General features: G+C 38.1%; 1 protein-coding gene across 1 annotated transcript; it reads right to left on the reverse strand.

The window, feature by feature from the left end:
- Window positions 1-838: 838 nt before the first annotated feature.
- LOC104937646 (midkine-A) lies at window positions 839-12576 on the reverse strand. The gene is made up of 5 exons (XM_019260338.2): window positions 12491-12576; window positions 4603-4682; window positions 3963-4130; window positions 2016-2177; window positions 839-1582 (listed from the first exon to the last, which is right to left on the reverse strand). The coding sequence occupies exons 2-5, from the start codon at window positions 4679-4681 to the stop codon at window positions 1554-1556; spliced, it is 438 nt and encodes a 145-aa protein (XP_019115883.2). The 5' UTR covers window position 4682; window positions 12491-12576; the 3' UTR covers window positions 839-1553.
- Between the last annotated feature and the right edge of the window lie 1637 nt (window positions 12577-14213).

Here is a 14213-nt window from a genome sequence, read left to right on the forward strand (position 1 = left end):
AAAGAGAATCCGGTGGATTTTCAAAATAAAATACCTCCTGCAAACTGCCGGTTGTAAAAACAGACAAAAGCGAAAAGAATTAACTACGTAGCATACTTACACATGTAGAAGCATGTTTAGAAGAACATACAGCGGGAAATGGCCAAATCTAACAGGTTAACAAAGTCTGGCGGGTTCGCTTCTGAAACGCTACGCCAGAGACGTGTGCAGATCCACTGAGCTTTCAGCACAGAGCGCATCGTCAGAAGTTCATAAAATAAATATAAAACTGCGTATTGTTTGATTCATAGTGCGTAACGAACCGAGACCACTTTATACAGGTTGGTTCAATACAACCTGTACCCCTACAAAAATCAGTAATATTGGCATGCGCCAAATCACAGTCTTGAATGTATTCTCATTAATCAACAGTGAAACAGGTGCCTCTGCACTAAGTCTGATATGGAAGCTTTTTTTTCAAGTCAAGTCAAGTTATCCAGTGTGCAGACCCATTTCTACCTCTGACAGGTAAGACATCCTTTAAAAAGGAGTCATTGTCACTGTGTCTATCATTTTTATGTCTGTGTACAGAGTACCATGGGAGAGTTTTATGTTATACTACCTTACTGAGAATCTTAAAATTGATATTGGGGGGTTGTTGTGGGCTGCTCTGGTCCAAAATGCCAGGGCCGATTTTTTGTCCCAGTCCGCCCATGGCTGGGCCACCTCTGGATTAAACCTTTAAGAAAGAGGCAAAGGGAAAATAGAAACGCGGCGCTTACGAGAATAACGAGTTTGTGTCTGAAATAATGCAAAAAAAACTTACGAGAATAACGAGTTTGTGTCTGAAATAATGCAAAAAAAAAGAAAAAAAATACAATGTCGGAGTATATTTTAAAATTTAATCAACAAAAGAAAAATTTATATAATACTGTAATAGCAAAACTTTTACAGGAAAAAAAAAAGGTAATTTGAAAATGGTGAAAATTCGGGGAAGCCAAACAGAAAATGTTTTATTATTATTATTGTTATTATTATATTCAGTGTGAAAGCCCAGTATTACAGGTGGCTTGTGTAGTCCTAAAGCAAATGTATAAACCTGATATTACAAATCCACTGAAATCTAAACGTAACTATTAATAAGTAATTACTAATTATTGAAAGGACATGCAGTTACAGTAGTGTGCAGATGCTACTGGCACATCCAAGATTAACAAAGTTAAACTGGAAAAACTTTTTATTAACACCAAGCATAGCATAGACGAGCTGAAAAAACTTGCTGAACAGCTTCCCAGAGTAGCTGTAGAGATGTCCAGATACATTTATCCTATGAAAGATTTGGTACTTATGGGTCAAATTTAGAAAATGCCATATTGAAAATATTTTTCACAATATTTAAAAGCAAAGCGTATAATGCCACAGATCATGCTCATGTGTACTGTCTTAATCTAGACATTTAGTATTTAAAGATGTAGACACTCTTCTCTGTTTAAAAATAAAAGTCATGTTTTGTCATGTTTGAGGCAAAATCATTGACAATAATGCTTTTGTTTGTTGGAGACTCATCATCATTTCTAGTTCCTCTTGCCTTTGTTCTTCCTTCCTGGACAAAAGACGAACATAAGCACAAATGTTACTCACATCATTCATTCACAAAATACTGGTCTGTTGAAAAGTAAACACTACTACAAGGTTGTTTGATGGATTACCACCAAACCTTTTGTGTTTAGTGCTAATTAGCAAATATTTACATGGTAACATGCTAAATTAATATGGTGAATGTGTTAATTATGAAATGTGCTAAATGTCAGCACATTAACGTGCAAAGCACTGTGGTGTCAGTACAGCTTCACAGCTTTCATGGCTGTAAACACCTGCTAACTTACAGTTATTGAGCATACAAATACTGTACACAGCAGTGGTGAAATGATTCATTCATGCAAAAATTCACAAAGTTGCAGATAAATTATGTGGTATGTACCAAGATTTGTTTTTTTTTCACGGACATGGAGAAGCAACAGTGAATTTAGTCTAACCTTTGGGTTTTGTCTTGTTTTTTCCATGGCACGGTTTGAAGACAGAAATTGTCTGTTGACAGTCTGCATTATACAGAGCCCTCTTCAATGTTCCTGTTCTGGTCCGCAAGCTAGAGTTTGGATCACACTCTCCCCAACTAGGAAACCGATACTTACAGTCAACTAGAAGAGAGGGAGACAGACAGGAGGCACATGAACACATGCTGTATGGCGGATGGTCCAGTGGGAATTGGTAACTCTAATGAGTGCCATGAGTACTTGAGGCAGTGAAAGCAGTTTAGAGTTTAGAATATGGATCTGAGTTTCAGTGTCAGGAAAGTTGTATTCTTACGTGTTCAGAACTCATCGTGTACTACAATAAAAAAAAAGGTCAGGCAATTGTCTGACCTTTCCACAAGTACATCTGGTATACCTCAAGGTTTTACCCTAGGTCACCTTCTCCTGTTTGTGCACTATATGTTACTACTTCCAACCATAGGCTTCTTCCTAATTATTATGCCAGTGGAATGCAGTTATACATGCCGGTCCAAACTAATGAATCAGTCTTGCTTGTTACTTACTTTTGGTAAACTCAGATAAAACTGAAATGTGTAGCTTCACCAGCCAAACATAAACATGTATTCAAAGATGTTTCTCTGAATGTTTATGGTTGTGTATTCCATCAGAATGTTACAGGAAAAAGTCTTGGTGTCATACTTGACCCTTCATTGTCATTTGAAGCTCACAAGTAGACTGTCATGTCAGCTTTTCACCACCCAATCTACACATTTTCGCTTCATCAGATACTAAAATTTGGATTCATATATTTCTTTGTCTGCCTATTGTAAGTTTTTTCACTCACAACGGATCATTTAGTCTGTAATCTCTTCTGTATTATAGAATTTACTACGACCTGTTTTCATTTTAATATATTCTGAAGTTTGCAGTCTGTTAGTACTTTTGTTCTTTTCATCGTCAAGTGTGTTGAGACATTTTTATGTAATAATGCAATAAAAATTTTAAAACCTCTTTGCTAACATTATGCTGCCCATGATCCAGTATGTTCCATCTGATTTGAGAACTTCAAGATCAAGCTGCATGTGAAGTAGTTTGTTTTCCTGTACTGTAGAAGTGATGTAAGACAAATGAAATAAGACAAATGAGAACAATGCATGCCAACCTGCAGATTAACCCATCACAGTGACACCACAATTTGCATCATAGCTACACAGACAGAGTTATGCTGCTGCACTGCATTGCATCATATGTTAAAGGTTGATGAAGAAAATGTATATTGACAAATAGAAAACTTGAAGCCAGCCAGTATCCATCTGGGCCTAGCCTGTAACCCCTACTGATCTGATCCCTTGATCAAGGTAATACACATTTTGGGGGCAGCGTGGACCTGCTAATTGAGTAACCAAACAATATCTAGGAATCACCCCAACACCATTGTTTAACTCAGTGAACTTTCCTCACATACCAAATGTGTATTTTTACCTTTTGTCTGTCTGGCTCCAACTTCCAGACCTCATGTAAATGTCTACCTTTTGTGACACATCCCCCTCCTCTCCATCTACCCTTTGTTGTATGGCTGTTGTCTGTATAAAAGTGTTCCTCTTCATTTGCTCTGGGTCAACTCACTGGATCAGATACCCTCTGTGACCGTCAGTTCAAAAGTGTGCCGGCATGCTTTAGGAATAAACACACCACCACAGCAAACTTCTTAACTGGACTTGATGATTTCCTCGACAAGGTGCTTGTAATGTTGATTCCACCACCCCAATATTCTTGAATAGAGTACATTCAATTCAATGTATTCATTTTATTAGCATGTTACTCTTTAAAATATACAATTTATTATTTAATTTATTTCCTTAATTTCACCTCCACTGTATCCATCCATCCAATCATTATGTGTGTGTGTGTGTGTGTGTGTGTGTGTGTTGCCATGTGCAAGCGTGTTACCTCCAAATAGTTTTTTCCAGTTGCAAGGTACTTTACATTTCATCTTCTTGTTTTGCTGGTCACATGACCCCTCTCTAAACCCTGCTCCACAGTCCCCGTTGCTAGGGACACAGTTGCCATAGCGCCAGTCAGTGCATTCTGACCCGGACTGGGAGGGTTTGTTTTTCTCTGAAGACAGAATAAAGGTTTATATTAACTTATTATTTCAGACATGCATCATGTCAAATTTTATTTCAGTGTGTAATCCACAGATTTAATGGCTATGCTACATGTGACCAGTCTGAACTGCCCAGTTCAGCCAGTCTGCTAGTGACTGCTGGCCACTTGGACCTGCCATGAAAACAAATTTAAGCCAATAACCTGAGCAACACTTACAAATGTGAAAGTCAGCATCCATGAGTCATTATTTATTGCTTGAGACTATTGGCTCAAAAATTGATGCACCAACCTCCACTGTGCCCATGTCACATAGACTTTGAAATAATTGTGTAAAGGGATAAATTAAATGGTATATAAATCATAATGAATGAATGCCCTCAGCTTCATTGTACATAACAATAAACAATATAATAATATATATTTATAGTAAAAGAAAATATACAAAGAGTGAGAGCAAGGAGGGAAAAAGAGAGAATGTTACCTTTCTTGTTTTTCCCTCCAGCTCCAGTTTTAATGCTGATGAGAGTGACTAACAGCAGCAGCAGCAACGCAGCCCTCATCCTGTACAAACACACAGCAGTGAGGCAATCAACATTAAAAAGGTTCACATCATCATAAGTGGTAACCATTAAATGTTGACCTTCACCATGGGGTTATTTCATGTGAAATCATTATCTGTTCCTCTCACCACCACCATCACAGCTCATAACAACCCAACAGGGGACTTCATGACACTGGCTGTCTTTACACAAGAAAACAAGCACATGCACTGTTTTACAAATTCAACTTTCAGACCTCTTACATGAAGTAAAAATGTTAGGATCACAGAACATATCAGCTACCAGTTATGTTCATATATTATAGGCTTAAATAGCTAAGGTGGTGGGTTGGTGTTGTTATTGTTTCTTTTCTTATTTAATGATGATATAATATTGACTGTATTGAAATTAAAGAAAAAAAAATATATGAGCAAATTCAATTAGCTGATGGAGGCCATGAGAGGTGACCTGACAAAAATCTTTTGTCAAATGGTTTCCAAGGTTAAGAATGAGCATTTAAGCTCAGTACACAGTGAAATGTGATGGTTTAAAGGTATATAGTGCCTCCTCAACAAATTCAAAATTCTCATTTCATTCAGACACATCTATTATATAATATATTTTTCAGACAAAACGTTTTATTCCTGTCTTTTTAAGACACAGTGCAGGGAAAGCTGGTGGAGCATGGTGAGTGGATGTTTCACACACCAACCAGGCTGCAATTATGCACTGCAGCTCTAATAACCTGTCCAGGGACTGGAGTTGAAAAGAACCATAGCAGCATCCCATGAGGAACCACTGCAAGCTTTTCCAGGATCCACCAAAGCAGCAACATCAGGGATGAAAAAAATATTAATGGCAATAAAGCTTAAAATCATCAAGACCTCAGTCAACCAGATCTTTGTGTATGTATGGACAGATGCTGATGCTTTAAAAATAAAGCTGCTGAGCAGAGAGGACTGTGAAATGATGGGACAAATGAGGCAGAGGATTTCACTACACAAAACTACATAACAGCTTTAAATGGTAAATGGACTGTACTTATATATCTCCTTTCTAGTCTTCCGACCACTCAAAGTGCTTTTATACTACATATTTCATTCACCCATTCACACACATTCATACACTGATGGCATTGGCTACTATGCAAGGTGCCAACTGCTCATCAGTTTGAGGAGATAACCATTCATACACATTCACACACTGATGGCACAGCCTTCGGGAGCACTTTGGAGTTCAGTATTTTGCCCAAGGACTGGAGGGGATCGAACCACCAATCTTCTGATTAGTGGACGACCCGCTCTGCCTCCGAGCCACAGCCTTAAGAAATAAAACTAATACTGATGCTAATAATGACCTTATGACTGAAACAACAGATTCCTCAGGTTCAGAGTTCTGGGTCATAGGTCACCATCATTGTGTTCAGTTAGTGTTGATTACCTGTAAACATAATAGAATGGAGAAGAAGAAGAAGGCTTCGTATATCCACGCTGTTGTTCTTCACCTCTCCTGTCACGTGTCTTTCATAAGGAATTTAGCTATAAATAAATATCCTCATTAATATTGTGTGTTCTTTAAAAGGGGTCACAGCATATATGATCATGACATTGATATGTTGTTGTTATTTTTGCAGCACAAAACAGTAAGATGCAGATGTATGCCATTAAACCACCATCGAGAATGAGTGTACACATCAGAGTGAGTGACAGATTGAGAGAAAAAGAGAAGAGGCGAGAGAGACAGCTTCATCCTCATCATCGTTTTAGAACTGAACTATGGCAGTGAAAAAGACTGAAAGACAGAGAGTGTGTGACTTAAAATATGCATGCACAATTCTTGATTGTATACCAGTGTCTACCAACACAAACCCAAGACACAAGCCAGAAAATAAATGATGTAATAACACCATATCTCTCACATGAACTACAACAACAGTAGTCTTTTTCGCTCATCTGTATGTTACATAAAAATGGTTGTGTCATTACTAGTTTTTATCCTGTGTCTGCCGTTTGGTGGCTGTCAGAGCTTCCAGAGAGTAAAATCTCCTGAGCTGCAGATAATCTATTTCTCAAAGTTTCTTACAATGAGAAATTTAAATGAACCCAGTGTTTTTGTTGTTTCACCTGAGACATTTCTGTCTTTGTGTTTTTCTCTGAGCTCTGAAATACTTTTTGAAGTGAGCTGACATACATCTATGCACCAAATAGGGTTTGAACATTTGAAAAACATTTGAAGAACACTTTGTGAATGATAGTTACTCAGAGCCACACCCACACCACTCTGATAAAGATTTGTTGAGTGTTCTGCTCTGAATGAAAAAATAAGGATACTGTTACGGCCAGCCATTATGTGATGTTTGTTTCGTTCTGAACCAGAGTGTGACCTCCTGTCTTTGTGAGGACCTTTGCCTAGGTTAACCACGGCTGATTTCAACCCAGCTGATCAGTGAGGCCTATTTAAGACCCAAGGTACAGTCAAAGTCCTTTCCTAAGCACCTCAACTTGACCTTGACCTCGATAGAAAACGTCAGAATGTCAAGGAAAGATGTGAAGGAGAGTTCATAAGGAGTTAGGAGAAGACGACCATGGTATTCAGAGAATTCGACTGCTCTTACACAAGACTACGTCATCATGTGATGGCGAATGTTATTGACGTGGTCTGTGGTAAAACTACAAAGTTCAGAAGATGGACTAGAAAACGCTTCATCTGCGATACTTACTAAATACTCCCCATGTGCTCTTACTGTGTTGTTTCATGCAGGAAATATAAATGCGGTGAAAATGTGACTTCATTATCTACGTCAGAATTCAAATAATAAATGAATATTGGCCACTGTCACTGAAGTCACATGAAGTGTTTGTTACGCTGGTATGGTCGCGCACCCTTCTGTCCACTCATACAGAAACATATTAGCAAGTTATGGCAAAGTTATATAATTACTCAGCAACGGGAACTTCATGATGATCTGCAGGACACTGGATGGCACAGTTCCAAACAGTTATTACTCTGTGTGTGAACACACTTCATTTTCTTTTATATCAGTCATCACATCTGTCCATATTCACACACTCTTTCTGCTGCAGTCTGCATCACACAGTTTCAATGAATTGATTTAATTAATTTATTTTTTTTATGTCTGGTTGTGAATGACCAAACGGTGCACCGATTTTTTGTTGCTGCCGCACTAGTCACTTTTGTATGTTGTCACCCTTGATGTCACCACACTTAAATACTTAGGGACGTAACAGATATCTAAAGATTTATTGCTTTCCTCAGAATTCTTTTGCATCTAGTATAAAGACAAGTAAACATAACGAGGGACTGATTTCATCTATATGAATTTTGGGTCTGTGTATAAGCTACTACAGTCACTGTTTTAATCTGAAACACTGGCACTAACTTTTTTTTAAAAAACTGGTCAACAGACAGAAAAACTCTAAACTCCCTCGAGTGACTCTTTTCTCTCTGCTCTGATTATCTCTGTAAGCGCCTAGAGGACCGTCTTCCATACAACGACAAAGGGAAAAAAACATAGTAAAATCAGTCTTGAAACCACATTCCAAGCAGACAAAGTAGATTTCTTCAGGGTCATGATGGTATGAGAAGTTATTTCCAGTGGAATGACTGTATGAAGGATAGAAAGGAAAAAATGTTTTCTGTCTTCTTCACTGACTGTAGTGTTTATTGTGATGGACATGGAGTCTTTCCCCATGAGTGAGATTAAAATCGTATATAGCCAGTGGCCATTTTAAATTCTTTTACTCATTTGAAAGTCAGTTCAAATGTACCCGTCAGGTTTACTGTAACTCAGGACAATCCAATTGGGTCAAAAGCAATAGGCATGGAAAATGAACAGTGATGTAGCGGGCTACTGTAAACTGAAATGTTGTCAAATAAAGATATAAAATAATAAAATAATATTAGAAACAATGAAAGGTTGTGAATTCAGTCCCCTTTTAAAGCTATTTATAATGGCTTTATGGTCAAACCTAAGCAATTGTTGTTAAAAGTTGCTATATTTATCTGTTTGTCCTGCACAACATTTCACATGTTCCTCTTCACATTTCATCACACTGTGGCTGATGAACTGAAAACACTGAGTTATTCACACTAAGCAGCAGCCATTTCAGCTAGCTCACCAGTTAGCCAACCTTAGTGATAAAGCGACGCTAACGAGTGCACTTCATGTTAATCATCCATATACTCACTATCCTATACACTGTTACATGAAGTTGGAATAAAAATATTTTGACCTCTTCTCATAAAATGAAAAGTGAAGTGTATCTTGTCAAAACTTTATTGATCAATCTCTTCCAAACAATTAAACCACAATTATTATTATTATTATTAGTTTGGCATCAAAGGAACCGCCCTAAGCTGGTTTAAATCGTACTTTTTAGATCGATCTCAGTTTGTTCACGTCAATGATGAATCCTCCATGCAGACCAAAGTTTGTCATGGAGTCCCACAAGGTTCTGTACTAGGACCACTTCTATTCAGTTTATATATGCTTCCTTTAGGGAACATTATTAGGAATCACTCTATCAATTTTCATTGTTATGCTGACGACACCCAATTATATTTATCGATCAAGCCTGATGCAACCAATCAGTTAACTAAACTCCAAGCATGCCTTAAGGATATAAAAAGTTGGATGACCTACAATTTTTTGATGTTAAATTCAGACAAAACTGAAGTTCTTGTAATTGGACCCAAACACCTCAGAAACTCTCTTTCTAGAGACTTAGTTACTTTAGATGGGATCACCCTGGCCTCCAGCTCCACTGTAAAGAATCTTGGAGTTGTTTTTGATCAGGATTTGTCCTTTAACGTCCACATAAAACAAATTTCGAGGACTGCATTCTTCCACTTACGTAACATCGCTAAAATCAGACGCATTGTCTCTCAGGCGGATGCAGAAAAACTAGTCCACGCATTTGTTACTTCAAGGCTGGACTATTGTAACTCTTTGTTATCAGGCTGCTCTAATAAGTCTCTTAGGACTTTGCAGTTAATTCAGAATGCTGCTGCACGTGTTCTGACAGGAACCAAGATCAGAGATCACATCTCTCCCATTTTGGCTTCCTTGCATTGGCTGCCTATTAAATCTAGAATAGAATTTAAAATTCTTCTCCTTACTTACAAAGCTCTTCATGGTCAGGCACCATCTTATCTAAAAGAGCTCATAATACCTTATTACCCCTCTAGAACACTGCGCTCTCAGGACGCTGGGTTCCTTGTGGTTCCTATAGTGTCCAAAAGTAGATTGGGAGCCAGAGCTTTCAGCTATCAGGCTCCTCTTCTGTGGAACAAACTACCATTCTGGGTTCTGGAGGCAGACACGGTCAACACCTTTAAGAATAGACTTAAGACTTTCCTTTTTGATAAAGCTTATAGTTAGGGCTGGTTCAGGTCATCCCTTAGTTAGGCTGCCATAGGATTAGACTGCCGGGGGACTCCCCCTCCCTCCTCTCTCTCTCTTTCAGGGTTAAGCCTAGTCAGGCACGGTATTGGTTGAAGATGTAGTCACATCTCCTTTTAGTGAAAACTCTACTCAAATCCTCTCCATCTTCATCTGTAAACATACATGTCTCATTAATCATGTCACTAACTAAACTTCCCTGGAGTTTCTGTGCTCTGTCGTCCAGCAGGTTCTCGTGGATCGTGGCTGCTGCTGTGGTCCTGCATGACGTCCACTACATATATTATTACTGTACTACTGTAATCATTTTATCATTCATTGTAATTCATTGTCATTTTATCAGTCATTGTAATTCATTGTCATTTTATCAGTCATTGTGATTCATTGTCATTTTATCATTCATTGTGATTCATTTTGTCATTTTATCAGTCATTGTAATTGTACAATATGTCTCTGTTGATCTGTCCTGTACATTCATTGCACGTCTAAAATCAACTATTAGTGTGAGTTTTATAACATTTGGAACTATCAGCACTATATTTTTTTATAATGTTCGGCAGTATTTTGGCACTGAAGTTCTTCTATGTACACACACACTGATTGCAAACCCACTCTTGTGGTCAAAATTTGTTCAAATAAAGCAAGGTTAAAATTCATTTTGTGTTCAGTCTGAATGTACCTTCAGAATGTTTGTATGGTGCACAATGGTTTCCATGGTTACTGTGGCACGACAGCCTGATCCTGTTTTTTTTCTATAAAGATAGCAGGGTCATTGTTGGGATCATCTTTGCTTCCTCATCACATCTCATCTCATCAACAAGGTGCTGCTCTATTCTGGCATAGCAGACCAACACACATGCCTCATAATAAACAACTAACACTAGAAATTCCTGCAGTATGTTGGTTATGTTTTTTTTTTTAATCTGAAAAGCCATGTGTGCTTTGAGTTTGGATTCTGACCAAATTATTAGAAGTGAGGAAGATTGGGGTTGAAGGCTTGAGAGCTAGTGAATGTGTGTGTGTGTGTGTGTGTGTGTGTGTGTGTGTGTGTGTGTGTGTGTGTGTGTGTGATCGTTGCTGTTGACTTTGTAATTAGGGATTTTGTAAAGCAGCCAAGTGGAAATGACTTTTTATCGGTCCCTGTAAAACCTACTAACTATTCCAGAGAGCCAGACAGACCAAAGAAAGGGGTGGAGACAGCTGAGACTCTGTATACACACATCAGTGTCATCTGTAAGTAACAGCCCATCTACAAACCTCGAGTCCATCTGATGTAACAAATATGCTTCAGTTGTACTCAGTTTAATTGTATAACTGCAACTATATATATATATATATGTATGAAGTTGAACCAACTGGACTAAGTAAGTAAAGAGAGTATTTCAGTTCAAAAAGACACTCAAAAAAAACAGCAATCATTTATAAATCATTGCAGTTTTTTTTGTCTGCATAGTTTCAGCTGTTATTATGCTTAACTGATAGTTTAATCATATTATTACACAGTGATGCTTGAGGCGGAAGAGGGGGCAGCTCAGTTTTGGTGGGACCTGAGCCAGTTAATCTGTTCATGTGTGCAAATGGATGTTATGGTGAATTCATCAAAACAGCTGGATATGAAGGACGTTTTCAAAATATATGAAATAAGAACAATTATATTTATACAAAAACAACAATAAAGACCTGGTTCAATGTGAGGCCACTTGAATGTAATTAATAGCTGACTGGGTCATAAATACTGACTTTGGGGCAATAATAGTTGCCTCTGTCTTCCTCTCTACTTGTCTTTGAGTTGCAGCTCACCAGTCTGTCCTGTTGCCTAGTTTGTCAGCAAAAAAGCTCACTCTCATCTGCCTGTCCTTTCTCTCTCTCTCTCTCTCTCTCTCTCTCTCTCTCTCTCTCTCTCTCTCTCACACACACACACACACACACACACACACACACACACACACACACACACACACACACACACACACACCATGTGCCAAACACTATGAGCACAACACTGCAAAACTTCTTGTATCAGCAAGTAGCAAAAACATGCATTTCTAAAATTTCTAATCAAGCCCTAAAAATAGGCTACAATAGCTTAACATTTCCCCAAATTTCCCTGCCCCTCTCCACAGTATTAGTGCAATACACACTCACACACGACAATGTGTGTGCTTTGAGCTTTACTTGCAGTATTTTAAAGTTGAGTTGTGGGGAAAGTGCTGGGATGGATCTGGCACAGGAAATGAGACAACTACATAAAGACTAATAAAACCCAAGCAGGCAGAGTTTGACATAAACATAAAATGTGCATTCTTTTTAAATGTGTGTTCCTTTTCAACACCTAATTCAGCTATCAGCTATGAGCTCATTTGTTTGTTTGACTGTAAATAACACGCTGAAACAAAGACAGCACTTACTTGTTTAGCAGGCAGTTGTAGAAAGACGCAGGGGAAAAGTTCTGTCCCTCTCTTGTTTCCTGTGTCTCTCTCACTCATGCACCTCCCCTAGCCCCCTGCTTTTGTCTCCCAAACCAGTTCATTCTGGTTACATTAGTCCCATTCACCCCACACCCTCAAACACACACACACACACGCACACACACACACACACACACACACACACACAAGTACAACTTTTGCTTGGTATATTTGTTTGTTGTATGGCTGCACAGCTGTAGTGAGGAGAATTTCTTTTCAGCATGTGTTTTTTTCTTTGATCATTGTGCTGTCTTATCAGACGAGACTGAATCAATTCGCATCTCTGCTTTCATCTTATACCCATAATTTGGACTTGATCTACATCAAGGAACACCAAAGATATAAAAAATCAAGAATAACAGCAGAGAAAATAACCATTTTGAAGCTATTATGTATCAGAGAAACTTTGATGGTATTAAAGCAGGGCAAGAGGGAAAGCCAAAGCAAAAAAGATGACATGACTCATGATTTTTTTTTTTTATAAGCTGGCAATACCCATAATAACCCTTGAACCACCAATTTATGCTGTTACAGAATACATGGAAAAGCAGGTCCACAAATTGTGGTTATAGATACTCCATGCCGCACAGGAGATAATATAGTTTGATTAAGCTTTGTAAACGAGCGTAAGAGCAGTTGGCAGTGTGTCATACTCGTGATCAAAGGCACTAAAATAACCTCAGAACTAAAGCTTTCATTATTCATGAGAAATGAGCCTGCACTTGTCAATGGGAAAATGAATAGAGATTTCACAGGAATAAATGCAGCAGCATACATTACACTGCTCTGCCCTTACGTCTCTCACTAAAGCAGAATCTCAATTCAAGGTACGTGTGTGATTCATTCCATCACTAATGTTATCTGTACATGTTCAGATTGTATCAAATATATATTCAAAATTCTTAATTGGAACATGCTCTATTAGCCTCCATTTTTCTTCTCACAAAGTGTTTTGCAACCGAAGGTCAGTTTGGAAAAATGAACACAGGACAGGATTCTGATTTGAATATTTATAATATAACATCTTTCCATATTTATTGTTATGACCACAGTGAGAGGACTGGAACTGCCTTCAGTGTATGAATGTGTGTGAGAATGCGTGAATGTGACAAGTGTAAAAGCTCTTTGCATGGTCGGTAGATCAGAAAGGTGCAGTCTACATTCCGATCCAGAGTGCTGCCAGGAACCAGGATCAGAGATCATATTTCTCCCATCTTAGCTACCCAGACCCTGACTCCACATTTAAGAGTAGTATCAAATATGGATAACTAAATATATTATAATATAGGAATATACTTTTTTAAACACAACATGAATAGTTTGATATTTTAGACAACAAAGAAATGATGGTATTATAGATAAATAACATAAAACCCATCTGGATTCTCTGTAAATATATCAGGATCCATGACTGGCAAACTGTTATTTCTATGCTTTGTTCAGTGGGATAATTATGAGAGATGAAATGTCACAGTTACAGTGACCAATTTCAGCAGCCATGGATCGATGAGATCGATTAAATACATCCTTTTTTTTCAAACTCCACCCTGAAGTGTAGAAGATTCTCTGGACTTTTTTTTAATCCTTGGCACAAAGAGTAAACTTTGACTAATTGTGGTCTAGTGTAGTCAGTGTAGTGCATTCCTGTTTACGGGATAGCAGC

This window comes from Larimichthys crocea, chromosome XIII (genome assembly GCF_000972845.2).
Source record: "Larimichthys crocea isolate SSNF chromosome XIII, L_crocea_2.0, whole genome shotgun sequence".
Classification (NCBI taxonomy): domain Eukaryota; kingdom Metazoa; phylum Chordata; class Actinopteri; family Sciaenidae; genus Larimichthys; species Larimichthys crocea.